Source organism: Paroedura picta, chromosome 17 (assembly GCF_049243985.1).
Source record: "Paroedura picta isolate Pp20150507F chromosome 17, Ppicta_v3.0, whole genome shotgun sequence".
NCBI classification, from domain to species: domain Eukaryota; kingdom Metazoa; phylum Chordata; class Lepidosauria; order Squamata; family Gekkonidae; genus Paroedura; species Paroedura picta.
This window is the reverse complement of record NC_135385.1, coordinates 6033159-6058236: the sequence shown is the minus strand read 5'-3', so window position 1 is coordinate 6058236 and position 25078 is coordinate 6033159. Positions and strand designations below refer to the sequence as shown.

The following is a 25078-nucleotide window of genomic DNA, read 5'->3' as shown; positions in this document are numbered from 1 at the left end:
GTAGGTAGGTAGGTAGGTAGGTAGGTAGGTAGGTAGGTAGGTAGGTAGGTAGGTAGGTAGGTAGGTAGGTAGGTAGGTAGGTAGATAGATAGATAGATAGATAGATAGATAGATAGATAGATAGATAGATAGATAGATAGATAGATAGATAGATAGATAGATAGATAGATAGATAGATAGATAGATAGATAGATAGATAGATAGATAGATAGATAGATAGATAGATAGATGACAGACAGAGATAAATAAATAAGAGAGAAAGAGAGAAGGAAGGAAGGAAGGAAGGAAGGAAGGAAGGAAGGAAGGAAGGAAGGAAGGAAGGAAGGAAGGAAGGAAGGAAGGAAGGAAGGAAGGAAGGAAGGAAACTGACCAGTCCTCGGAAGGAAGGAAGGAAGGGAGGGACGGAGGGGGGCATATGGACAGAAAGAAAGGGGGAGGGAAAGAGGAAGGCATAAACCAATAAAATAGAAAGAAAAAATAGAGAGGAAGAAAGAATGAAAGAAACAAAATTAGAGAGACAAAGAAAAGAGGTAGACATATCGAAAGAAAGAAAGAAAGAAAGAAAGAAAGAAAGAAAGAAAGAAAGAAAGAAAGAAAGAAAGAAAGAAAGAAAGAAAGAAAGAAAGAAAGAAAGAAAGAAAGAGAGGGAGGGAGGGAGGGAGGGAGGGAGGGAGGGAGGGAGGGAGGGAGGGGAGGATATCTGGCTTGATATTAGTACCTGTGAAAGGGAATTAGGAGTTCGGTGGTCAATAAGTTGAGCGTGAGCCAGCAGTGCGATACGGCAGTTAAGAAGGCTACTGTGATGCTAGGCTGCGTTGCTAGGCACACAGAACCCGGAGCAAGGGAAGTTCTAACACGACTCATTTGGAATACTGTGGCCAGTTGCGGGCGTCACAGTTCAAGGAGGACATTGACAATTTGGAGCATCTTCAGAGAAGGGCGAAGAATATGGTTGAAGGATTGGAATCCAGGCCTTACGAGGAAAGGTTGAGAGAGCTGGGTCTGTGTAGCTTGGAGAAGAGGAGGGCCAGGGGTGATATGAGAGCTGGGTTAAACTACGTCTAAGGCAGGCATGTTGAAGAGTGGGCCAACATGTTTACTGTAGCTTTAAAGAAAAAAGGATATGAGCAAAGGGTTCAAATTGCAGAAAGAGAAGCGACACTTAGTTTCTGCCTTGGACGGTGGTGAAGTCTCCATTGGAATTTTTCAGAAGACTGGATGAGTACCTGTCAGAAGTAGGTGATTTTTAAGTCCCAGAGAAGGAGGGGGCTGGAGTGGATGAACCTATGTGGCCTCCTCCAGCTCTGTTGCGATTCTGATCTTATAAATTCGACACCCTCTGTGTTCTTTCACAGATTCCCCACAACAAAATGAAACTTGAGCATTGAACTTGTTTTTCATAAAACTAGGACTCCCATTCTTAATAATTTTACAATGCACATGAGCAGGGTGTTTGATTTTTTTTATTTTTTATTTTTGCCTGCAAACTCAATCCTTCCTCTGGAGGCGCTGCTAAAATACAAAATTATTTAATTATTTTCCTTAGCACTATATTCCTTTGTGTTTATATCAACGTCCTTCGCCTTGCTTCAAAATTACTCCAGATCTAACATAGCTTGCTAGTTGTGTCACTTCCACAGCCATTCAGGTTCTGGCTCTTAATAAACTTCAGATGATTTCTTTCTTTTCCAAACCACCCCACAACTTACGAAGCACAGAACTGCACCAAAATATGCCAGGCCAGATCTCCGATGGGCAAACACAGGCCAACTAGCCACTGATGATCATGGTGGCAGTGGGCACCTTTTTGCTCAAGATAACAGCTGCCTGGTTTTTGGGAGGTCTGTCCTGGGTCTTCAGTTGAGCATCTGGATCTGTGATGTTGGAATGAGGCAGGAAGATGGCTCCTTCCAGAGGGAAGGCCTGATGAAGATCAACTCCAAGAACAAAGCCAACTTGATCTAGGAAACAAGCAGTATTGTCAAATTTCAATTTACAATCCACTATTTATTAAAACTCAGGGGCCCCCACGGCATTCCTCCCCCACTCATCATTTTTGCTTTGAATTGCAACTTTCTCCTTCAGATTACAATAATAACTAACAGAGTCTCAAAATATATATAAAAATATTTGAGGCTCCGTTAGCCAATGGTTATAAATCCTGTAGGAGACTAAACGGTTATGTACTTGAACATTGGAATCTGAAGAAGAATGTTGTAACTCAAAACAAGACTACAATCCGGATACCTTGTCAGAATCTGAAGAACTGGAAAAAAGGAAGTGAGAACAGGGCCTGCTTTAGCCTCTGGGCTTCTATCCAAAAAACATTGGATGCATTATACTGTCTACATCAGGGGTAGTCAAACTGCGACCCTCCAGATGTCCATGGACTACAATTCCCAGGAGCCCCTGCCAGCATTCGCTGGCAGGGGCTCCTGGGAAGTGTAGTCCATGGACATCTGGAGGGCTGCAGTTTGACTACCCCTGGTCTACATACTCTGACTAGTTGTTTGCTCTTTAGTTGGTACTCCGAATAGTTTGGTGTATCCTCTTGTTATTGGTGTGCATTTGAGAGTTGATTCTATTATCATACCCCATGGGAGATTTCCAGGCACAAAGTATTTGGGGAGGTTACCCCCCCAAAAAAATTTAAATGGACGAAAAAATACAAAAAAACCCTACTTCACACTAATAGAAGAAAAGGGGGGCATATAAACATTTATCAGTAATAACCGGATTTGATTTATGGATCGACAGAACGCCTGAGCAAACAGAGAGCATGATTCTCATTGATTTATCTTAATTATTAAATGAGCAACATCCCCTGGCATTGTATTGGCCTTTTGTATTAACTCTCAGGGCAGGGAGTACAAAGGAAGTAAAACCATTAATAAGGCTCTCATTAGATGACCAATAAAATCAGAGTCCAGTGACACCTTTAAGACCAACAAAGATTTAATCAAGGCATGAGCTTTCGAGTGCAAGCACCCTTCGTCATGCCTTGATTAAATCTTTGTTGGTCTTAAAGGTGCTACTGGACTCTGATTTTATTGTGCTACTTCAGACCAACACGGCTACTCGTTTGAATCTAAATTAGATGACCAAGCCTCTTGTACAAAATTATCAAAGAAACTTCAGTAGGTCAGGATCTCTTCTCTTGTTTCCTCAGCCCGAGATATTCCAAGATAGAAATTTAATATCCTGTATTTGATTAGAGCGAGTCACTCAATCCACTTCCCCTCTCTGATTCAGTCTGATTCATGAAGTGCAGAACAAATACCCTCTTCCCTAAAATTTCCACCAATGGGTGTAAGCCTATTTTTGTCTTAGAACCACAGGTGTTGTCTTCGAACCACAGGTTCAGACGTGGACACAGACACCAACAGTGATTTGAGATCTTTATTAGGACCCCAGCATGTCACACAAGTAACTGAACTAAAAAAAAAAACCCAACTTATATACACAAAATATACAATGGGTGTTCTTGCCAGTGCATGCTATGAGTCACTTTCAGTTTAAATCGACTAGATTGGTCAATTACACTGCGAGCTCCAATCCTGCCTAGGACCCCTCAGCAGAAAAAGCTGCTTATTAAATCCTATTAGCAATGGCACGAGATAAAACCATATTAGCGGGAAATAGTTTCAAAAGAACAAAGTGAGAAAGAACCAATCGGGAGGCTTCACGAACGTTCTGGAATGTACTGCAAACAAGCCCCCCCCCTTCCCTTTAATCCCTGCGCGGCCCTAAATCCAAACCGGACTGGCGACCTAACTGGACTCGCCACCCCAAAGCCCCCTTTTCAGCCCACCCGCCTCCATAACGAGGAAAAAGCCCGAGGAAAGGAGCCTGCGGGACTCACCGGCCGCCACTTCCGGGAACGCCACCTGGGGGACCCTTAATAAGGTCGGACCAATTTGGTCCGACTCTTAAACCTCCCTCTCCGGAAACCAGCGCCCGCCTTCCCAGTTCCGCTGGCCAAGGAGCGGGTCTTGCCTCCAAGCGCCTCCCCGAGAGGAGGTCCCTCGCCGGCTTCGGACTCTCCTCCTCCCCCGGCGGCTGCTGGAAGAGCCGCGCGGTCCCTGCTGCAGCTCCCTAAGGCGGTGGTGCAATCCTGTGCAGAGTCGAGCCGCCTGGAGCCCGCGGACTGCGAGGCGTTTAGAACGAAGGCAAGTCTGCCGGGGATGGCGTGGTCGCTGACTGCACGGGCAGAAAAGGGGATTTTTGTGAGGGCAACAACATTTGAGTCCAGCGGCACCTTTGAGACCAACGGAGACTTCTTCGAGGCGTGAGCTTTCGAGGGCATGCACAGAGCTTGCCCGCCTTGAATACATCTTTGGTCTTAAAGGTGCCAATGGGCTCAAATTTTGTTGGGCTACTCCAGACCAGCACGGAGACCCACTTGAATCTATTTTTATGAGGAGCAGCACAAAGCGGCATGCGACCTATCAGGTCCTCCAAGCACAAGGTGGTCAACCTCCAGGCTGCACCTGGAAATCTCCCGGAATTGCAGCCGAGCTCCAGTTCCCCCGGAGGAAGCGGCTTCTTTGGAGGGGAGACTGGACGGCCGCTGTGGTCTGCAGCCAGGGTGCACCCCTGACTGGCGCCCTCCTTCCCGTTGCAGAGCGCATGTTGACACGCAAGCTCTTCACCCTGGTGCTGGTGGTCCAGCCCCACCGGGTCCTGCTGGGCATGAAGAAGCGTGGCTTCGGGGCCGGGCGGTGGAATGGCTTCGGAGGGAAGGTGCAGCCGGGTGAAACCGTCGAGCAGGCGGCCAGAAGGTGAGCCCCGATCAGGTAGCCGTGTCAGTCTGCCGGAGGATGACTAGATCGGAGTCCGGCTTGAGGCGAGAATAGCTGGCTCCCGTGCCCTGCTGCTCAGTACCCAACACAGCCCACAAACAACTTACGCAACCTTTCTCTTCCTTTCCCCACAACAGGCACCCTGTGAGGCAGGTGGGGCCGAGAGAGCTCTGAGAGAACTGCTGCAAGAGCAGCTCTGAGAGAACTGGGAGTGGCCCAAGGTCACCCAGCTGGCTGCATGTGGAGGAGGGGGTGGGGAATCAAGCCCAGCTCTCCAGATGAGAATCTGCCGCTCTTATCCACTGCCCCACGCTGGCATGTCGTCTTACACAGCGGCCTCATCACTTGGTTGCTGCCGCCGTGTTCTCCGGGAAGGCTGTTAAACCGAATTTGACAAATGGAGGCTGCTGGGGAGAGGTCAGGAGTCATACCCGGGGTCCCGATTATCCTTAATGGGAAGGAGCTGTCGGAACTCTGGTTACCCGCATTATTCACGATACAGATGGGTCTAATTAGCAAGGTTGGCTACAGGCCTGCAGCCTTTCAAAGGATTAGCGGTTTTCTCCAGGATGAATTATGGGCTGGGTTCTCAGTCTCCATCTGCCACTGTTGCTTATGAAACAGCTTTATATGCAAGCAGGCCCGCCAGTCCGAATTGGAGCGATGTGCATTCCCAGGGCAAGCGGTGATGGTGAATTCAGGCGTGTCGACGTATTGGTCTGAAGCAGTACAGCAGAATTTGAGGCTAAGGGCCAGCAAAGTTTAATTCCGGGTGGAAGCTTCCGTGTGCCACCCACTCAAACTTTATTCTATTGGGTATAGTTGTTAGAGCGGGAAAGACCTCTGCCTGAGACCCTGGAGAACCATAGGGAAGGGCTGTGACTCAGTGGCAGAGCGTCTGCTTGGCATGCAGAAGGTCCCCGGTTCAATCCCCGGCATCTCCAGTTGAAAGGGACAGGCAGGAGGGGATGGGGAAGCCTGAGAGCCATGGAAGGGGGCTGTTTGTTTTGTGGGAGGGAGAGCCTGTGATTGGCAGGGGATGGGGAAGACTTTCCTCACGGATCCTGTAGACCTGCTGCCTGTCTGAGTCGGCGATACCGACCTTGGTGGACCAGGGCTCTGATTCCATCGAATGCCGCTTCAAGCGTCTGTTGACTCTCACGTCCTCGTTCCACATTAACGTTCTTCGTCCCCATCAGGGAACTGCAGGAAGAGAGCGGACTGACGGTGGACACCCTGCAAAAGACAGGCCGGATCACTTTTGAGTTTGAGGGCAACGCGGAGCTGATGGAAGTCCACGTCTTCCGGGCCGACAGCTTCCGAGGGGAGCCCACGGAAAGCGACGGTACGAAGGTGGCAGCGGTGGGCAACTGGCCCCTCTTGGGTCTGCCCCTTGGCTCATACACCTTGTGCTTGCTTACTTATTTGCTAGCAGGAAAGCCCATTGGAAAAAAGAATACAATAGGTCAAGCTCACCCACCCAGGCCGGCCCTGCCGAGGCATTGCAGTGCTTCATGGGAATTGAAGTCCATGGATAGCTGGTGAGCTGGGGGGGAATACCCATCATCTTCCATTCTGATTTCCTTAATCCTTTCTGTCCTTCTCTTTCCCTTGCAGAAATGCGCCCGCAGTGGTTTGACCTGGACCGCGTGCCCTTCGAGGATATGTGGCCGGACGACACCTATTGGTTCCCTCTGCTCCTCCAGAAGAAGACGTTTGCCGGTTATTTCAAGTTCCAGGGGCAGGACGTCATCTTGGAGTACACCTTGGACGAGGTGGAGGAGGTCTAGCAGGGGACGAGCTCCGGAGGTCCCCCAGGTCCTTCATGCACCCTCTTGCAACGGGGGCGAGGGAGGAGCCATTCCAGCCCCCCCAAAAGCCTTCCTCTCCTGCTCAGAGCAGACTCGGTTGTGGAACAGATGTCAGGCGTGCAAAATGGAAACCATTCCTCCATTTGAAGAACTACAGACAGTTCTTTTTTCCTTCGGCCCGTTGCCGCTTACCCTCTTGGTTGCATTAGGGCCCCAGTGTTTAGATTTTTTCATCCCCCTTCCCCTTGAGCATTCATCAACGGGAACCTCCTTTAGTTAGTTTCCCCCCTGAATCATGTTCTTGAAAGGGGACCCTGTCCCTCAAGTGACTTCCATCAGCATCGCATTGGGGAAGCTTCTCTTTCACTTCTGGCACGAAGTATCACGCACGGAACCTTAAAGCCTTTCTGTGGGCAGAGCCTTAAATTGTTTCCGCAAGGAAACCCCTGCCCACGCTAACTGATCCCTCCAGCCAGTGGTTCAGTACTGGGGTAGTGGCTGGACCTCATTCTCCTTAACCCCGTGCCTGCTGAGAACTTCCAAAAAAAGATTGCCTCTTGGCTCTAGGTCTGGGACATAAGCAGCAATTTGTCTATTCCTCAGACCTTCCGAAAAGGGGGAAATTCAGGCAGCTGTGGTTTCTCTCCTATCGTGGCGGGACAGTCATGGCGAGACCTACTTGGCAAATCTTGACTGTCCATAGCAGGGGTGGCAGAATTGTGGCTCTCTAGGTGTCCATGGACTACCATTCCCATGAGTCCCTGCCGCCGGAGGCAGGGACTCATGGGAATGGTAGTCCATGGACACTTGGAGAGCCAGAGTATGGCCACCCTGGGTTATGAGATGCCAAGAGCCCCCTGGTCTGTGATCCCCTCTGTCCTGAAGACCACACACCAACTGGTAAAAGTTAAATTACAGCATGACGTGACACCAATTAGTCACTATGTGCTTTAACCTCAAAGTGGGATGCTTTCTGATCTTTTACAGGAATCCCGTTTTGTCGTTGATAGAAACATAAATCCTTAAAAGACTGAAATGACACAGGGTCTGTAGGGGTTAATTTTGTCATTTGGGGAGCTATCAGGGGGCAAAAGGTGCAAGAAATGTTTCATTCGCATCCCAGAAGTCCACCTGCGGTCACTCGCCCACCTTTGCCAATGTCAACTTCAGAGAAACAATGCCATTTGTAACGAAAATCCTTTTCGTTTGAGCTCTGTGCACCTTTTACAAATACATCTCTGCATGAAGACATGATATACTTTGATTTTGTTGAGGACGTAAAATACGAAAATGAGGTTTTATACGTAGGAACTTGTTCTGAATAAAGCTTTTTCTGCCATCGCCAGCTTGGAAATTTCTTTCTGTTTATTTATTATACATTCCTAGGGGCGGCAGCTTCTGCTCTTGCACGGTGGCCTTTGGGGGTCTCACATCATGGCCCCGTTGCCTTCAGTAAGGAAGCCCTTAACAACAGGGCTTTATCAACCTAGTCACCCTTGCTGGGTGCCCTTTTGGGCATTTACAAAACAGCGTTTGGACTTTCCTCTGCCTCCTGGGTTTGTGGCCCCAGGGCAGGATCTAACAAGACTCAGAGGCAGACCCCCAATCCATGGCCTTCCCGTGTAACCGAGAGACTCAAATAAACAAAAGAAGGCAGCTTATTTCAAGCACCAAGAGAAGCATCTCATTGTCCAACAATGTCCCGCTCCGCCTGCAGGCACTCGGAGAGCAGATGGCTACGGGAAGAATCGATATCCGCCGTCAATGTGGTTTGACACCGCTCCTCGTCTCTGGGGAGTTTGACGTGTACTCCGCATCGTCTTGGGAGTCTGTTTAGGAGAAAGGGATTGGGCCAGAGCCAAGGCTTTTCCTGCTGGCCAGGGGCGGGCTGATAATGCGACGGGAATCGATCCATCAGACGTCAACGGCTGTTCCAGATGGGCTGGCCTGTCTCTTCTCTTGGGATCCTATTCCAGCCCTCCTTGGCAGAGGCAGAGTCTTCCACTGTCTTCCTTTAGCGTAGCAGAGCCTGCAGTCCGTCTACAGCTAGTGTGTAGCAGCCCGAAGGTGAGTTGAACCACTATTTACACGCAGAAGTTAGCCTTGGGTAACAATGAAAGCCATCTGCACAGGAGAGGGGTAGAATAGAAGAACGGTGAAAAACGCACACGTGCAGAGAGGAGAGGGCCAGATTCTGGGGCAGAGCCTCAAGACACCCTCCCTCCCTCCTGGAATCATAGAGATTCAAATAAGTGAAAAGGAAAGGAGCAAGCAAATTATATAGCAAGGGTTGGGTGGGAGTTGATGGATTGTTAGTATAAGAGCCCCCGCCCACCTCCAGCAGAGGAAATGGGATGTTGATCCCGGCTGCCAACCTCCAGGCGGGGCCTGGAGATCTCCCAGAGTCGCAACTGATTGTCAGAATCCAGAGACCCGTTCCTGGGACTGGGGAGGGGGGGGGGGAGAATGCCTGTTTTGGGAGGCCGGTTCTGCAGCCCGAAAGTGTTGATAACAACAACCAGGACTGCAAACAGAGCTTCATTTTTTTACAGCCTGGACCGGGATCGTTGTTTTTTTTTTCCTGCGCGTGCAGCACAGCAAGGGTTAAGGTGACCGAGCTCTTTGCCAGAGAGGCCGAGCAAGGGGAGGGGTGAGGGAGAGAAGAAAGGCTCTTCCGCTGGGGGGGGGGGGAGGGAGGGTGGGGGAGAAGTGTCTGAATGGCCAGGGAAAGGGAGAGCTACACATCCCCAGCAGCAGCAGCAGCAGCAGGGGAAAGCCTCACAGCTGATCCAGGGCAGGCTTCCTTGCAAGTAAGACATGGAGGGCTGGTGCCAGCTGATTCTGGGCAGATTTCCTTGCAACGAAAACACTGGAGCAGGGTGGTGGCAGCTGATCCGGGGAAAGGTTTCCTTGCAAGTAGGTCATGGGGGGTGGTGGAATAAGGCATTAGATCTTGGAAGGGAGGACTGCAGCTCCCCACCCCCTGGAAAGAGGGTTGGTGGGGAGAAGGCGGGGGGGGGGGGGGAATGACCTGCGTCCTTTTCCAGCACAAGAGCAATTCTGCATTGCTGGCCGTTTAATTTCTGCAAAAAGAGAGGCCTCTGTCAATCTTAGGGCCTTGACTCCTGGGTGGGAACCTCCTAGAAATTGGGAGGAGGAGGGGGGAGCCCAGGGAGGGAGCTAAGTGGATCATCGTACCATCGAGAGTCCCCTCCCCTCCAGAAATAGATCAATGTACTCCACTAAACTGATAATTCTAGGAGGTCTCCATCCCCCCCCCGCCCCACGCCTGGGACCCCTCTCTAGCCATCACTTTGGCTCCACTGGGGTTGGGGTGGGTGGGGGTAATCCCTGTCTTCTACTCCAAGGAAGAAACGGGAGCTTTTTCCTTCCTTGGCACCTGTGTCTCCTAGCAGCCCTTCTGCCTCGCCTGGAGGGGTGTGAGCAGCCTTGTCTGATGCTTCAGGTCTGCCTAGGAGGTGCCTACAATAGTTCACACCTGTCCTTTGGTCTTGGGGTTGGTTGACCTTGAGATGGAGCTCCAAGGACAGAGGGCTGGGGCCCAGCCCTCCGAGGCCAAAGTCTTTGTTGAGCCAAGTAGGGGAGATTCAGTTTTCTAAAGCAGGGGCAGTCAACCTGTGGTCCTCCAGATATTCATGGACTAAAATCCCCATGAGCCTCTGCCAGCAAATTCTCATGGGAATTGTAGTCCATGGACATCTGGAGGGCCACAGGTTGACTACCCCTGTTCTAAAGGACCAAACAAACCTATCTTTAAAAACTCGACATGTAACATGGCCCAAAAACATTAATCCTGATCCACAAACAATGAGAAGGAAGCTGGTTCCGACCCAGCAGGGCAATCCCAGATGGATCGTGACTGGAGCTTCATTCTCCTTTGCCTTTCTGGTAACTATTTCCCTCCCCCTCTTCTCCCCGGGGAAGTAAAGGAATCTTTTTGCAGCCGGAGGCAGCGCAATAGAAGCGGAAGGAGATGGAAGAGCAGGACACAGAAGGACCCGGAGTTGGCAAGAGGTCGAAGAAAGACCCTCATCCCCGACAGGCAAGGGCAGGGGGTGAATTCTGGGCAAGAGCCGGGCCAGAGAGCCTGCATCAGGACGTGGGGGTCTCCGAGGAACATCGCCGGCGCTTCCGGCGGTTCTGCTACCAGGAGTCTGTCGGGCCCCGAGAGGTTTGCAGCCAGCTCCACGGACTTTGCAGCCGCTGGCTGGAGCCGGAGAGGCGCTCCAAGCAGCAGGTGCTGGACCTGGTGATCCTGGAGCAGTTCCTGGCCGTCCTGCCCGGGGAGATGCAGCGTTGGGTCAGAGGATGCGGGCCGGAGAGCAGCGCCCAGGCGGTGGCCCTGGCCGAAGGCTTCCTCCTGAGCCAGGCCGAGGAGAAGAGGCAGGCAGGACAGGTGAGGGGGCTTCCTTCAGTTTTCAAGCAACAATCTCTGGCTTTCTCCAGAAAGTTCCCTGCCAGACGTTTTCCCAAGTGTTCAGCATCCAAAGGGGAGATTAAACCGTCTCCTGCAGGGGCCTCTTCACCTGGAAAATTTGTTATTCTGGCAGATATTCCTCCAGGTCTCCTGGCAGAAGGTTGCAGAGTCCTGGAGTGGGGTTGGCTTGATCTCTCCGTTCCATCTCTTACTTCCCCCCCCCCCCGACTGCTGTTTCAGACCTGGACATCCTTTCTGAAGACAGAAACTACCACCCCTGAGGCAGAAGGAGCTCCTCACGAGGAAGACCACACGGCGCAGGCCGTGGAGCGTGCCCAAGGGGCCCTTTCCTGTGGTAAGGCCGGGATGCGATTGGGGCACCCCGTGAGGTAGGGAGGTGGAATGTTCTGGTCATGAAACTCGTTCAATCCTTCTTCACCTGACCCAGGGTTCTTACGTGGCACTCTGTGTCCACGAGCCGCAATGAAGCCAGATTGAAATTTGCGGAGGGGATTCCTCCCATCTCTCACCGTCCGTCCAAAGAGGGATTCGTGGGGGCTCCGAAGGGAGATGTCTGACAAGCCTCAGGGACTTGTCTGACTCAAGGAGACCTCTACCCTCTGGGGCAGCAGACTTCTGAAAAGTAGTTCCCCAAGGACAATGGGGAAAATTGGACTTGAAAGAGGGCATCTGACAGGCTGCTGTCTGGCTGGTGTCTGGCTGAAAACCTGGCCAGGAACCGGCCAAGAGACGAGACTCTGGGAACTCATCCGGGTCTCCCTCCAGTCTCCAGGTGCACCCAAATTTCATCTGGGCCGAATGGGAGACTGAGTGGCATTCAACATCATTTCCGCCACTTCCTTTTGCTTTCCCCGTAGGCCAGACACAGGTTTCTAATGCCTGAGGCTCTGGGGTGGCTGGCGATTCTCCTCTGCCTCTCCCAGAATTTAGTCAAAACTGTGAAAAAACGTGTTGATTGTACAAAGGACGAGGTTTCATAACTGTGGTTTCACAACAAGCAAACTCGCTCCGTCCCTCCCTCCTTTGTCTCATTCACAGGCAGTGGAGAGATGCTCTTGAATCCTCATCTTCTCAGAGGTGTGGAAACACCTGCTGCCCCTCCAGTCCAGGTAGGAAAGATGACCAGGGAAGGCAGCCCAAATCCCTCCTCCTTTCCCAGGCGGGGGGGGGCTTCTGCTTCTGCTGTTTCTATAAGGAGTCCGGACTAGAGATCTCCTGAGCCCCGTCCCCTTGCCCCACCCCAAGCCAAGCTCCGTGTCCCTTCCCAGACGCCTCCCTTCCGGGGGTCAGTCTCTGCCAGGCGAGATCTCTGAGGGGGGGGTCTGCTTTCTCCCGCAGTGCCCCTTTTCCTTGGAGGAGGTGTCCGTCTCTTTCACGGAGGCCGAATGGGCCCTGCTGGATCCTGGAGAAAGAGCCCTGCACTGGGAAGTCATGCTGGAGTTCTTTGGGGATGTGGTCTTTCTGGGTAAGGATCCGCCATGGGGCCCAAAGCTGGGAATCGCTGCCATTGTGATGGAGCACAAATCAAAATACTGAGTAAAAGGCAGTTTCCTGTGTGCATGGGTGTGTACTTGTCCAGGGGCAACTGAGACCATAACAAATGTCCAAGCCTGCAGCAAAAGGGATGAAAATTATCCCCTCACGTTCTGAAACCTGGGTCACTACTCTTTGCATCTGAACAACGCCCATTTCTCAAGCAGGCCCCTTTTAAAAATAGATATAAAGGAGCATTCAAAATATATAAGGGATCATTAAGTCGTCATTAAACAGCAGAGTTCATGCAGCTGAGCAGCAGCAAACCAAAAAAAGCTAGATGTTCTATCTAAAGCACAAAAGCACTGGTATTAGACAGCACCTCTTGTTACGGCTGTCCTAGGCTGCTTTTCCAGTCAGCTGTGGGGATCTGCATTGCCTTCTCCCACATGGTGTGGGGGGGTTGGAAGAGGTGTGCTCATTCACTGCTAATGGTGTTATTCACCCATGTTCCCCATGGGCTAACGTTTGTGGTTTGAGCATCCCTGCCTATACCTGCGTTAGCCTTTCTGCTGTTCTAGAGTCAGGTGGTCCTAAAACCCAATCAAGGATCCTCCTTGAGAGAACTTTCCGGAGGCTGTCAACCCTCCTAATCCCCCCTCCCTCATAGAATCATAGAGTTGGAAGGGACCTCATGGGTCATTTAGTCCAACCCCCTGGTTTCACAACTGGATACAGGGTCTCCCAGTGAACCTGTTCCCATATTTTGGAACCTGGCCTTGAAAAAGATCGGGCTGTTCACTGCAGGAAGACTGAAACCATAAGGACTTGCAAGTTGGACCAGGCTACCTAATAAGTACTTGGGGAATTCTGGAGAATTCTGGAGAATTGGGGAGATTCTGGAGAAGTGCAGAAGGGTGGTTAAGATTAGCCAAGCTGGACAAGCCTAAAAGGCCATCCATCCTTTCTGACTGCAATCACGGAGATGCCTTTGGCTCCTCACCAGCCCTCCCAGTTGCTGACAATATCTCTCTATTTATTACAGTAGAGAATGATGAGAGGAATGAGGAGGTTGACGAAATCAACCACCGAATGTCAGAAGTCGACCAAAATGTGAAAGACTTCAAAGAAAACATCCAGAATCAAGTCAGACCTAAGAAAGAGGAAGGTGGCCATATGGTTGAAAACCAAGAGGGAAGAAAACGTAATGTACATTTTCCTAAACACAGGATAGTGAAGGTGAATACATGCATCCAGTGTGGAAAGTACTTCAGAAATAGATCGCATCTCCTTGTGCACCGAAGAATACACATGGGGGAAAAGCCTTTTGAATGTTCAGAGTGTGGAAAGAGATTCAATCAGATGGGCCATCTTCAACGGCATCAAAGAACCCACACGGGGGAGAAACCTTTCGAATGTTCAGAGTGTGGAAAGAGATTCATGCAGAGTGGCAGTCTTCAGCTGCATCAGAGAACCCACACAGGGGAGAAACCTTTTGGATGCTCAGTCTGTGGAAAGAGATTCATGGACAGTAGCCATCTCCTGCGCCATTGGAGAACCCACACCGGGGAGAAACCGTTTGAATGTTCAGTCTGTGGAAAGAGATTCATGGACAGTGGTACTTTGCAACGCCATCAGATAACCCACACAGGGGAGAAACCTTTTGGATGTTCAGAGTGTGGCAAGAGATTCAGCATGAGTGGCACTCTTAGATGCCATCAGAAAACCCACACAGCAGAGAAACCTTTTGAATGTTCAATCTGTGGAAAAAGATTCAGCCAGCGTGGTGATCTTCAGTGCCATCAGAGGACACACACGGGGGAGAAACCTTTTGAATGCTCTATATGTGGAAAGAAATTCAATTTGAGTGGCCATCTTCAGCTGCATCAGAGAACCCACACAGGGGAGAAACCTTTTGGATGCTCAGACTGTGGCAAGAGATTCAGCCAGAGTGGCCACCTTCAACTGCATCAGAGAACGCACACAGGGGAGAAACCCTTTGAGTGCTCAGTGTGTGGCAAGAGATTCAGTCAGAGTGGTGATCTTCAACGCCATCAGAGAACCCACACAGGGGAGAAACCTTTTGAATGCTCTGTATGTGGAAAGAGATTCAGTCTGAGTGGGAATCTTCAGCGGCATCAAAGAACCCATATAGGATAGAAACCTTTCGGATGCTCAGAGTGCAAAAGGAAATTCAGTATGAGTGCTGCCCTCAAATATTTATTTATGTCATGTATTTATAATTTGATTTATAGCCTGCCACTTGTGTAACCAGCTCATGGCGGGTAACAAAATTATAAAACTCCACAATAAAATCCCCTCCCATAACATGGATTACAAAACAACACACCTGGCAGCAGAATAAAATACCCTCCCCACCTCCACTCTACAGATGGTGTCTAAATGCCTCGAAGAGTTAATAGGGAGCCACATCATGACCCCATTCTTTCGTTAACTCTGGTGGGGGGACCCAGATCTTAACTGCCTCAGCCATAGACCTGGTGGGTGCGCTCCGTCTTACAGGCCCTGTGGAACTGTGCGAGTTCTGTCAGGGCCCTCAGGTCTCCTGGGAGCTCATTCCAAACACCATCAGATAACCCACACAGGGGATAAATCTTTTGAATGCTCAGACTGTGGAAAGAGATCGAGTTGGAATGGTACCCTGTTCCCAGCAGCATCTGGGAACACACACAGGGGAGAAACCCGTTGAATGCTCCTAGCGTGGAAAGAAACTGAGTAACAGTAGCAGACTTCAATGGCGTTAAAGAACTCATAGACAAAAAATTTTTTGAATGCTCCAAGTGACTGTTTATGCACTGAGAACTTCACTGCCCCAGCTCCCACGCAGGAGCAGAAATCGGGGACGGATGAAGCACCCCGGGCCTAACGCTCCCCCGTGTGGGTGCATGAAGGGGGGTGGGGCAACCTGCAATGACTAAAACTCCAGCCTACAGCCTGGCATGAAACCTTCAGTGCGAAAATGGTCAGTGTGGAGTTTCACCCAACATGGGAATAATCTTCCATTGTGTATGTTTTTGTTTGTGCTTGTGTGTTGAAAAATTGAAATAATCATCGACGACATCTAAGAACCCTCAGCAGGAGTAATCAGGTCACTGTCTAGTGAATCCAAAGAGCTCCGAAAAGACAATCACACACCCCAGAAAGCAATGAAACTATATCAATTCTTGTAGAAAACGTCAATTACACAGAAATTTTAGGCTGACCCTTGAAGAAGTGTTTCAAATGCTCAGAATGCGGAAGGTGTTTTCCCCATGTTTGCAGCTGTCACATAGTTCTGACAGGGAAGAAACCAAAGAGGGGCTTTGTAAGAATGGATATTGCTTAGAAATAAAAGAATGCTCAAATTAGAGGCATATGATTAAAGATATAGTTGTTAGTGGTTATTTGTGGCATGATTAAAAAAAAACTGGTCAATGTAGACTTAAACAATCATTTTATTAGACAGGCAGTTTTGAGGCTATGGAATACATATGAGACTTTGACCAAAAACTCCGTTATGGATATTGGGAAAAGATGCCGTTTATAGATGAGAAATGAGAACTAGAAATGGCTAACCTATAAAGACATCTTGTTATTTAATGAAGGAATTTATAAAATGAATTACAAGTATCAATTGTCAGCGGGTAAAAACCAGAAGCTGTTTTTGAAACACAACTTTAAATTGCATTTATGTGAAATAGAGTTTTATAAAGCAATATATCGGTATTTGTCACCAGATAAACCGGACAAAATCTATAAAAAAATCTTTGAATAAATGTTGGAAATGTAATCAGCACAAAGGAACATTTTATCGTATGTTGTGGACTTGAAAGAAAGCCAAAAGATTTGGATACATTCTCTAACGCAGAAGATCTTTAGAACTGAAAATATAGATGAAACCAAAGGCATTCCCACTGGGATTGACGGACAAACAAATGGAAAATAGTTACAGGAATCTGTTTTTATATATGGCGACAGCAGTGAGACTTCTGAATTGCACAACATTGGAAACCCTCCAAAATACCAACGGTAGAAGATTGGATGATGAAACTGAAGGAATTTGAAGAAAGGGCTAAGCTTTCTGTGTTCATTAGAGGAAAAACTATAATTTTATTTATTATTAGCCTGAAACCCTTCAAGGACATTTTGCCGAAGAGAAACGAATTAGCTGATGACTTGTGGATTTGTGTAGTAAAGGAAAATAAATTGAACTAAAGTTGATAATTATTCGAGATATTATTAACAGATGTATAATTTTGATTTTGGAAACCTTTTAGCTTTTTCTTTAAGTTCACAGCAGAGTTTTTCAACATCAGTATCTTTGTTTCCAGTGTACCTAAGTGATTTTTCAAAATTCTGATAGGCCTTCAGTACATTGTCATTAGATTTTTTTGTTGTTGTTGATTCTGTACATACAGTAAGTTCTCTTCCTTCCTTCCTTCCTTCTTTCCTTCCTTCTTTCCTTCCTTCCTTCCTTCCTTCCTTCCTTCCTTCCTTCCTTCCTTCCTTCTCATTCATTCATTCATTCATTCATTCATTCATTCATTCATTCATTCATTCATTCATTCATTCATTCATTCATTCATTCATTCACTGCCTTCCCTTATGGCTCAGGGCTGTTCACAGGGAACATGAAATCCAATATGATAGATACGCATAAACTCAGTAACTGCATTCAGTTATGTTGTAGGTGTTGGAATCTCTCTGCAACAGATTGCATGGCCTTGTCTAAGACAATGTAATGGAAACCTACACTGAACTTTTCTTAGGGGTCTTGTGGTGCCTCTTCTTGGGCCTCAAACTGATGTTGCTTTCCCCATTTTCTAACTTGCTCTCTCTCATAGCTTCGTAGCATTTCTAACTCCTCTGCTGTCTCAGCAGAATCTTTCAAAACTTGTTGAAAGCCCTCGTCTCGCCTGCCGTCCACTGGGTGTAACTTTTGTTCCCTTGCAATTGGTTTGTAGGAACATTTAAATCAGTTTCCTTATTTTGCTGCATCTTGCTTAGAAGATTAATTTCAAAAAGGATGTTGTAGCATGTCACAAGGGATACCACAAACTTGAACTTACAAATTGCATCAGCAAGGGCCCCCACCACACTTTGGGATGTATTTCCAGATAAACCTTTTAGGCTTGCATTATCACAGATCGATATCGCATACAATCATTGTCCTTTGTTCAGAGTGACTAACGTCAGATGTTCAGTCCAGAATAACGGAGTCGTATTTAGCTGAGCTTTCCCAGGCTAAAATTTTCTGCTTTAGACCACCTGCTAAAAGCAGTATGAGCTCATATTGGATATCTTTTCCTTAATAGTGAACCATTGTTCCTTCATCACTTAACCTGCACAAATGTTCATTCGTGATGGGATCAAAGAGGAAGAGCAGATCAGTGTCCTCTGAAGCAAGGAGGGGCAGCACCCTCCATTTAGGTTCTCTGCTCTCTCCATCTGCTGATTTGTGGGCATGCAGTCTGCTTGCAGCCCAGCCATAGAGGCTTTTGTAACTGCTCTTTAAGCTTTTTGTACTCTGCCTCTTGTGGCGCAGGGTGGTAAGGCAGCCGACATGCTGTCTGAAGCTCTGCCCATGAGGCTGGGAGTTCGACCGCCAGCAGCCAGCTCAAGGTTGACTCAGCCTTCCATCCTTCCGAGGTTGGTAAAATGAATACCCAGCTTGCTGGGGGGTAAAACCGTAATGACTGGGGAAGGGAATGACACGGTCACCCTGTACTGATTCGGCCAAGAATGCACACTTTCCAATCGCTCTGTCCCTCTGCAGCTCTTTCTCTGGAGGGAATCAGGACCCAGCCACGTCCCAATGGAGAGGGCAGTGGACACAGTAGATGGAAAACATATTTATGTAAGACTTTGCAATGCATTATATCCCGTAGAACTGTTGTGATATTCAGCTTAGCATTTAAAGCACGCATGTCAGTTGCATTTCTTTGGACAACATGTGCCCCAGCCTGAGGTCAGCTCTGCGCCCCCAATGGCAGCCCCGATCCTGCACGAGGGACTCCGGGGTTGAATCCAGGGCGGGGCTACTCCCGAGGAGCCCCACTGGGCCGCAGCCGGGCCGGAATCGGGTCCGTCCGCCCAAAATCTGGAATGTTGGAAAGGGGAATGGAGCATTTTCCTTTCTGTCCAGCACTGCAGGGGTTAAGAGGCCGGAGCTCTTTCCTAGAGAGGCTGGTTATTTTTTGAGGGGGGGGGGGCTAAGAGAAGAATTGGGGGGGAGAAGCTCCTTTCCGGCCGGAGCAAGGAAGGCGGTCGGGTCTGCAGCAGCAGCAGCAGCAGAGAAGAGGCGAGAGCCGGATCCGAATAAGGTCTCCTTGCAAGGAAGAGGAGGAAGATTGCAGCAGGATCCGAATAAGGTCTCCTTGCAAGGAAGAGGAGGAGAATTGCAGCAGGATCCGGGGAAGGCCTCCTTGCGAGTAGGACATGGGGGTGGGGAGGCGGGGTATGAAACCGGTTGCTGCCCCTCCCGGGCGTCTGGGACCCTCTGCAGGGCTCCCCTGCGGAAATGGGGCTGGGGGCAGGTGGGGGGATCCCTGTCTTTCTCTCCCAGGGAAAAGCCCAGTGGGGGACCCGGGAGTTGGCCTCCTTCTGCAGGGAGGGGGCGGGAGAAGACCCTTCCCTGCCCCTGCGGTTGGGGGGAGGATTAAGCCACCCGGGAGAGAGGGGCAGACCCCAGGGGGGAAGACCCACGATGACACAGTCCCACGATAGTCACCTGCCCCCTTCTTTGATGGAGACCTGAGTTCGTCCCACGACCTGCAAAAACTCAAAGCTGCTTTTGCGACCCAGGAGGCCCAGCAGGGAGTCCCAGGAGGGGTCACTCGGAGGAACCATGACTGCCCATTGAGTCCCTGTCCTTCCCACCGAACCATTGGGCCAGGGCAGTCACCTGGGGTACTTCTGGCCTTCCTTCCGGAAGCCCTTCTGCCTCACCTGGAGGGGCGTGACCCCCTCTTCCCACCCCCTCCTGATAGGAGGACCTCCAAGGAGAGATGGCTGATGCCAGGCAACCAAGGACGGACTCGGGGGATTATTCAGTTTCCACAATAAGAAAGCTCTTTTGAGCCCTCATGGGTGATCCTGGATAGGTCTTGACTTGATTTCTATTTCCCTCTCCTTCTTTCCCAGTAGCTCAAAGCATCTTTGGACATTCGGAGGCAACCCAAGAAAAGCGGAAGGAGATGGAAGAGCAGGACTCAGAAGGACCAGGAGTTGGCCGGAGGTCCTGGAAAGACCCTCAGCCCGGACAAGCAGGGACCGGGCCTGAATTCTGGAGTAGGACTGGGCCAGAGATCCTGCATAAGAACGTGGGGATCTCGGAGGAACATCGTCAGCGCTTACGGGGCTTCCGCTACCAAGATGCTGCTGGGCCCCGAAAGGTTTGCAGCCGGCTCCACGGACTTTGCCGCCACTGGCTGGAGCCGGACAGGAGCACCAAGCAGGAGATGCTGGACCGGGTGACCCTGGAGCAGTTTCTGGCCGTCCTGCCCGGGGAGATGCAGCGCTGGGTCAGAGGATGCGGGCCGGAGAGCAGCTCCCAGGCGGTGGCCCTGGCCGAAGGCTTCCTCCTGAGCCAGGCCGAGGATGAGAGGCAGGCCGGACAGGTGAGGGGGCTCCTCCAGGGATGTCCAATTCAAGCGACCGTCTCTGGCCTTCTCCGAAAAGTTCCCTGCCAGACTATTCTCCATCCTCCAAGCGGGAGATTTCACAGCCTCCTTTTTGCCTGGAGAATTTCTCATCCCTCCAGATAGGTCACCAGGTCTGCTGCAGAAAGGGGCAGAGTCCGGGAGTGGGGCAGGACCCACGGCTTGGTCTCCCCCCTTCCACGTCTTACGCTTCTCCTCCACTGCTTTTTCAGACGCTGGGACCATCGGTGAACACAGAAGCTGCAATCCCTGAGGCGGAAGGCCCTGCTCTTGAGGAGGGGCAGAGGGTGGCGGCTGTGGAGCATGCCCAAGAGACCCAATCCGGTGGTAAGCACTCGTTGTGCTCTGATTCGATTTGGGCACCCCGTGAATTTGGCGGGTAGAGGGCTCCGGTCATGAAAACAATTAAATTCTCCCTCACACCACAAAGAGTTAATTTGTGGCACTCAGGGTCTGCTCCCTTCCTCCCCCCCCCCCATTGGACCACATGCAGAAGCCTTGAGCTTTGGCAGACAGCATGAAGAGATATGTTGCATGTACCCTGGGTCCAGAAGCCTGGAGGGGGGGGGGGCGGTGTATGAAGCAGGGAGAAAACAAGCAAACTTCCTCCCTCCTTTGTCTCCCTCGCAGGCAGGGCAGAGATGCCCCTGAACCGTCGTCTTCTCACAGGTGTGGAAGCACCTGCTGCCCCTCCAGTCCAGGTAGGAGAGGTGAGAGGGGGTCAGCCCAGGTCCCTCCTCCTCCCCCAGGGGGGCTCCTGCAGTCTCCGCAAGGGGTCCAGGCGGGAGATGCTCTGAGCCCCCTCCCCTTGACCCCCCCCAAGCCAAGCGCCCTGTCCCTTCCCAGACGCCTCCCTTCCAGGGGTCAGTCTCTGCCAGGCGAGATCTCTGAGGGGGGGGGGTCTGCTTTCTCCTGCAGGGCCCCTTTTCCTTGGAGGAGGTGTCCGTCTCTTTCACGGAGGCCGAATGGGCCCTGCTGGATCCCAGACAAAGAGCCCTCCACTGGGAAGTCATGCGGGAGATCTCTCAGGATCTGGCCTTTCTGGGTAAGGATCCCTCCCGGGGGCCAAAGTTACAGATGGCTGCCAAAGTTACAGATGGCTGCCAGATGGCTACAGATGGCACAAATCAAAATATTGAATACAAGTAAACCATTTTGAGGCTTTGGGGAGAGACTGTGTGCTGTTGTGAGGTTCCTGCTGATTCATCAGGTTTCCTCCCCAGCTGAGCTGGCTAAGAGTGAGTATCTCTGATGGTGATGCTCAGGGAAGGGGCAATGAAGACCCACAGGGCTGGAGAGGGGGAGCAGGAGGCTTTCTGGAACCCTGAAATCTGCAGTCTTCAAAACTCCAGAAGGCAATAGATCAGCTGTGGCTATTTGTGTTTGGGTGTGGGGGAAGTACCCTGAAAGAGTAGAAAGGCAGAGCGGGGAGGTTAATGTCAGCCAAGCATGAAGAGGCTACTGGGCCCTGAATCCTTCAGTCAGTAGATGCCTGGGGACCTTCCAGCCCTCACAGACGCTGACAGGACCTCTCTGTTTACTCCAGTGGAGGATGACCAGAGGAATGAGGAAGGTGAGGAGCCAGGAGTTGGAAAAGAAGACTTGAAAGACCAGGGAAGGAATCAAGGACAACCTCAGAGAAAGAAAGGCAGTCATGTGGTTGAGAAAGTAGCTGTAAGTAAAATTGATGTGCATTTTCCAAAGCACAGGATGATGGAGGCAAGGAGATGCATTCAGTGTGGAAAGGATTTCAGAAATAGGGCACACCTCCTTGTGCACCGAAGAATACACAAGTGGGAGAAACCTTTTGGATGCTCAGAGTGTGGAAAGAGATTCAAGAACTGTGGCAGTCTTCAGAAGCACGAAAGGACACACACAAGGGAGGAACATTGTGAATTCTCGGAGGGTGGAAAGACATTCAGTCACACTAACACTTTACACCAACATCAACAAGGCCACACAGGGGGGAAACCTTATGGTTGCTCAGAGTGTGGAAAGAGATTCAGTCACGGTAGCTATCTTCATCGACATCAAAGAACCCACACTGGGGAGAAACCCTTTGGATGCTCAGAGTGTGAAAAGCGATTCAGTGACAGTGGCTCACTTCGGAAGCATGAAAGAACCCACACAGGGGAGAAACCTTTTGAATGTTCAGACTGCGGAAAGAGATTCAGTCAGAGTAGCAACCTTCATCAACATCAAAGAACCCACACAGGGGAGAAACCTTTCTTATGCTCAGAGTGTGGTAAGAGCTTCTATGGGAGACAACATCTTGAACAGCATCAAAGAACCCACACAGGCGAGAAACCTTTTCAATGCTCAGAGTGCGGAAAGAGATTCAGTCAGAGTGGCCACCTTCATCGTCATCAAAGTATCCATACCGGGGAGAAACCTTTTCAATGCTCAGAGTGTGGAAAGAGATTCAATAACAGTGGCACTATTCAGAAGCATGAAAGAACCCACATAGGGGAGAAACCTGTGGAATGCTCAGACTGTGGAAAGAGATTCTATGACAGAAAACATCTTGAACGACATCATAGAACGCACACTGGGGAGAAACCTTTTGAATGCTCAGACTGTGGAAAGAGATTCAGTCAGGGCTGCTACCTTCATCAACATCAAAGAACCCACACTGGGGAGAAACCTTTTGAATGCTCAGAGTGTGGAAAGAGATTCAGTCAGAGATGTTATCTTAAACGCCATCAAACAACCCACACAGGGGAGAAACCTTTTGAATGCTCAGCGTGTGGAAAGAGATTCAGTCAGAGTGGCGGCTTTCATCGACATCAAAGAACCCACACGCAACCTTTTGAATAGTAAAGTCAAGGGCACCCTACAAAACTGGCAAAGCCTTGTTTTGCTGAATGTTGTTTGGTTAATGGATATTACTTAGCAATTTTTATTTTATTGTTTTATTTAAGGGGTTTTGTCGGTTTTAATGTATTTTCTTTATTGATTGTAAACTGCCGTGAGACTCTGAGAGCAGCGGTATATAAATATGATTATAAATAAATAAAATAAATAAAAGTTTGCAAGAATTAGTAGCACAGGATGTAAGATATGGTCGGCATGATTTATTATTTTGATAAAAGGTTAGTCAATGTAGACTTTAAAAATCGTTTTATTAGACAGACAGTTTTGAGACTATGGAATAAATAAAAGATGAGACTTTGTCCAAAACTTCCGTTACGGGTATCGGGAAATCAGGCAGTTTATAGATGAGAAATTATAAAGATAAATTGCCAAGCTATAAAGATATCTTTTATTTGAAATTATAAAAGGAAATACAAGAAGTATTAATTACATGAAAGAGTGCTTTATAAAATGATATATCAGTATTTGTAATCAGACAGATCCAGCCAAATCTATAAAAATGTTTGGACAAATGTTGGAAATGTGAGCAGCACTAAGGAATGTTTATCATATGTGGTGGACTTGTAAGAAAGCCAAAAAAAATGGATATGTTCTCTAATCCAGAAGATCATAAAAACAAAAATATAGGTGAAACCAGAGACATTCCCAGTGAGATTGATGGACAAACAAATGGAAAATAGTTACAGAAGTCTATTCTCATATATTGTGACAGCAGCAAGACTTTTAATTGCACAAAATTGGTAACCCTCCAAAATACCATCAGTGGAAGATTGGATGATGAAATTGAAGGAATTTATGGAAAGGGCAAAACTTCCTGCATTGATTAGAGGAAAAAATAATCATTTCATTTATTATTAATTCAAAACCCATCATTGACTTTGCCGAAAACTGAAACAAGTTAACCGATGACTTGTGGATTTTTGGAGTAAAGGAAAATAAATTGATTGAACTGAAGTTGGGAATTATTAGAGATATTCTTCATAGGAGGATGCAATTTCCTTTTCTATGCAATTTGCACATGGCACTGACTCCTCCATGAGTTTATCCAAATTATTTGAAATTAATCTTATCAGCAAAATAAGGAAGTTGATGGGTTCTGGGTTCAGGAAACGGTAATCTGAATAGATTTATCACAGTAAATATTTGCTTGGAATATAGCCGTGCGAGCAAGCAAGAAAGATGATCCAGAATTTAGAATGTTCCTATATAAATATATCATTTTATTACAAGAAACATTGTAAACCAAGGGAATTCAAACACCAGACTAGCATCCCTTCCTTCCGCCAACACTTAAAGCTAGGGCTAGGGGTAGAAATAGAGTTGGGCTGGGAACGTTAACTAGGACAGCTCTTATTAACTATGTCTCACCTATGGGAGACTGTTCCCCATTTGCCAAAGCCTTTCTAGTACCCTCTAATCCTAATATTCTAGTAAACATCTATCTACCCCTCATAACAAATGTTGCAGAGGCCAGCCTAACCTGGGAAATGGTTAAAAACTTTTGAGTTTAAAAGGGAAACATCAAATGGCAGAACTTATGATCTTGGGAGATTTTAGTGCAAGACTAGGGCACAAAGGTAAACTCTTTACTAACTGTAAAGTGCCCTTGGGGCCTCTGCCTCTATCTGAGAAGTCTTTCCAGATGAAGCATTTAGGTTTCCATCATCACAGATTGATATTAGGTACAACCCTTTGTTCAGAGTGACTAACATCTGATCTTCAGTCCAAAATAACAGAGTAGTATTTAGCTGAGTTTGCAAAGGCTAAAACTTCCTGCTTTAGACCACCAGCTAGAAGCTAGAAGGTAATATAAGCCCATTTTGGATATCCTTTCCTTTGTAATGAACCATTGTTTCTTCATCATTTAATCTGCACAAATTTTCATTTGTGAAATGATCAAAAAGGTGGAGCAGATCAGTGTCCTCTGAAGCAAGGAAGAGCAGCATCCTCTATTTAGGTTCTCTGCTCTCTCCATCTGCTGATTTGTGGGCATGGAGT

The 25078-nt window shown here is 48.9% G+C and overlaps 2 protein-coding genes and 1 long non-coding RNA gene across 3 annotated transcripts; 2 read left to right on the top strand and 1 right to left on the bottom strand.

Moving 5' to 3' along the window:
* Positions 1 to 1804: 1804 nt before the first annotated feature.
* Positions 1805 to 3993, bottom strand: LOC143827132 (uncharacterized). Its single transcript, XR_013227197.1, has 2 exons — positions 3863 to 3993; positions 1805 to 1961 (listed from the first exon to the last, which is right to left on the bottom strand). It is a non-coding gene; the product is annotated as an uncharacterized LOC143827132 (long non-coding RNA).
* Positions 3967 to 7958, top strand: NUDT1 (nudix hydrolase 1). Its single transcript, XM_077316412.1, has 4 exons — positions 3967 to 4169; positions 4625 to 4781; positions 6002 to 6147; positions 6420 to 7958. Exons 2-4 carry the CDS (start codon positions 4630 to 4632, stop codon positions 6590 to 6592), a joined length of 471 nt encoding a protein of 156 aa, XP_077172527.1. The 5' UTR covers positions 3967 to 4169; positions 4625 to 4629; the 3' UTR covers positions 6593 to 7958.
* Positions 7959 to 9309: 1351 nt separating this feature from the next.
* LOC143827128 (uncharacterized) lies at positions 9310 to 24103 on the top strand. The gene is given in 10 exon segments (XM_077316413.1): positions 9310 to 9423; positions 10559 to 11030; positions 11292 to 11406; positions 12111 to 12181; positions 12411 to 12537; positions 13591 to 14763; positions 15131 to 15213; positions 15215 to 15305; positions 21569 to 21575; positions 21991 to 24103. Coding segments are annotated over 9 exon segments (3123 nt in total). The 5' UTR covers positions 9310 to 9423; positions 10559 to 10607; the 3' UTR covers positions 23024 to 24103.
* Positions 24104 to 25078: the final 975 nt, after the last annotated feature.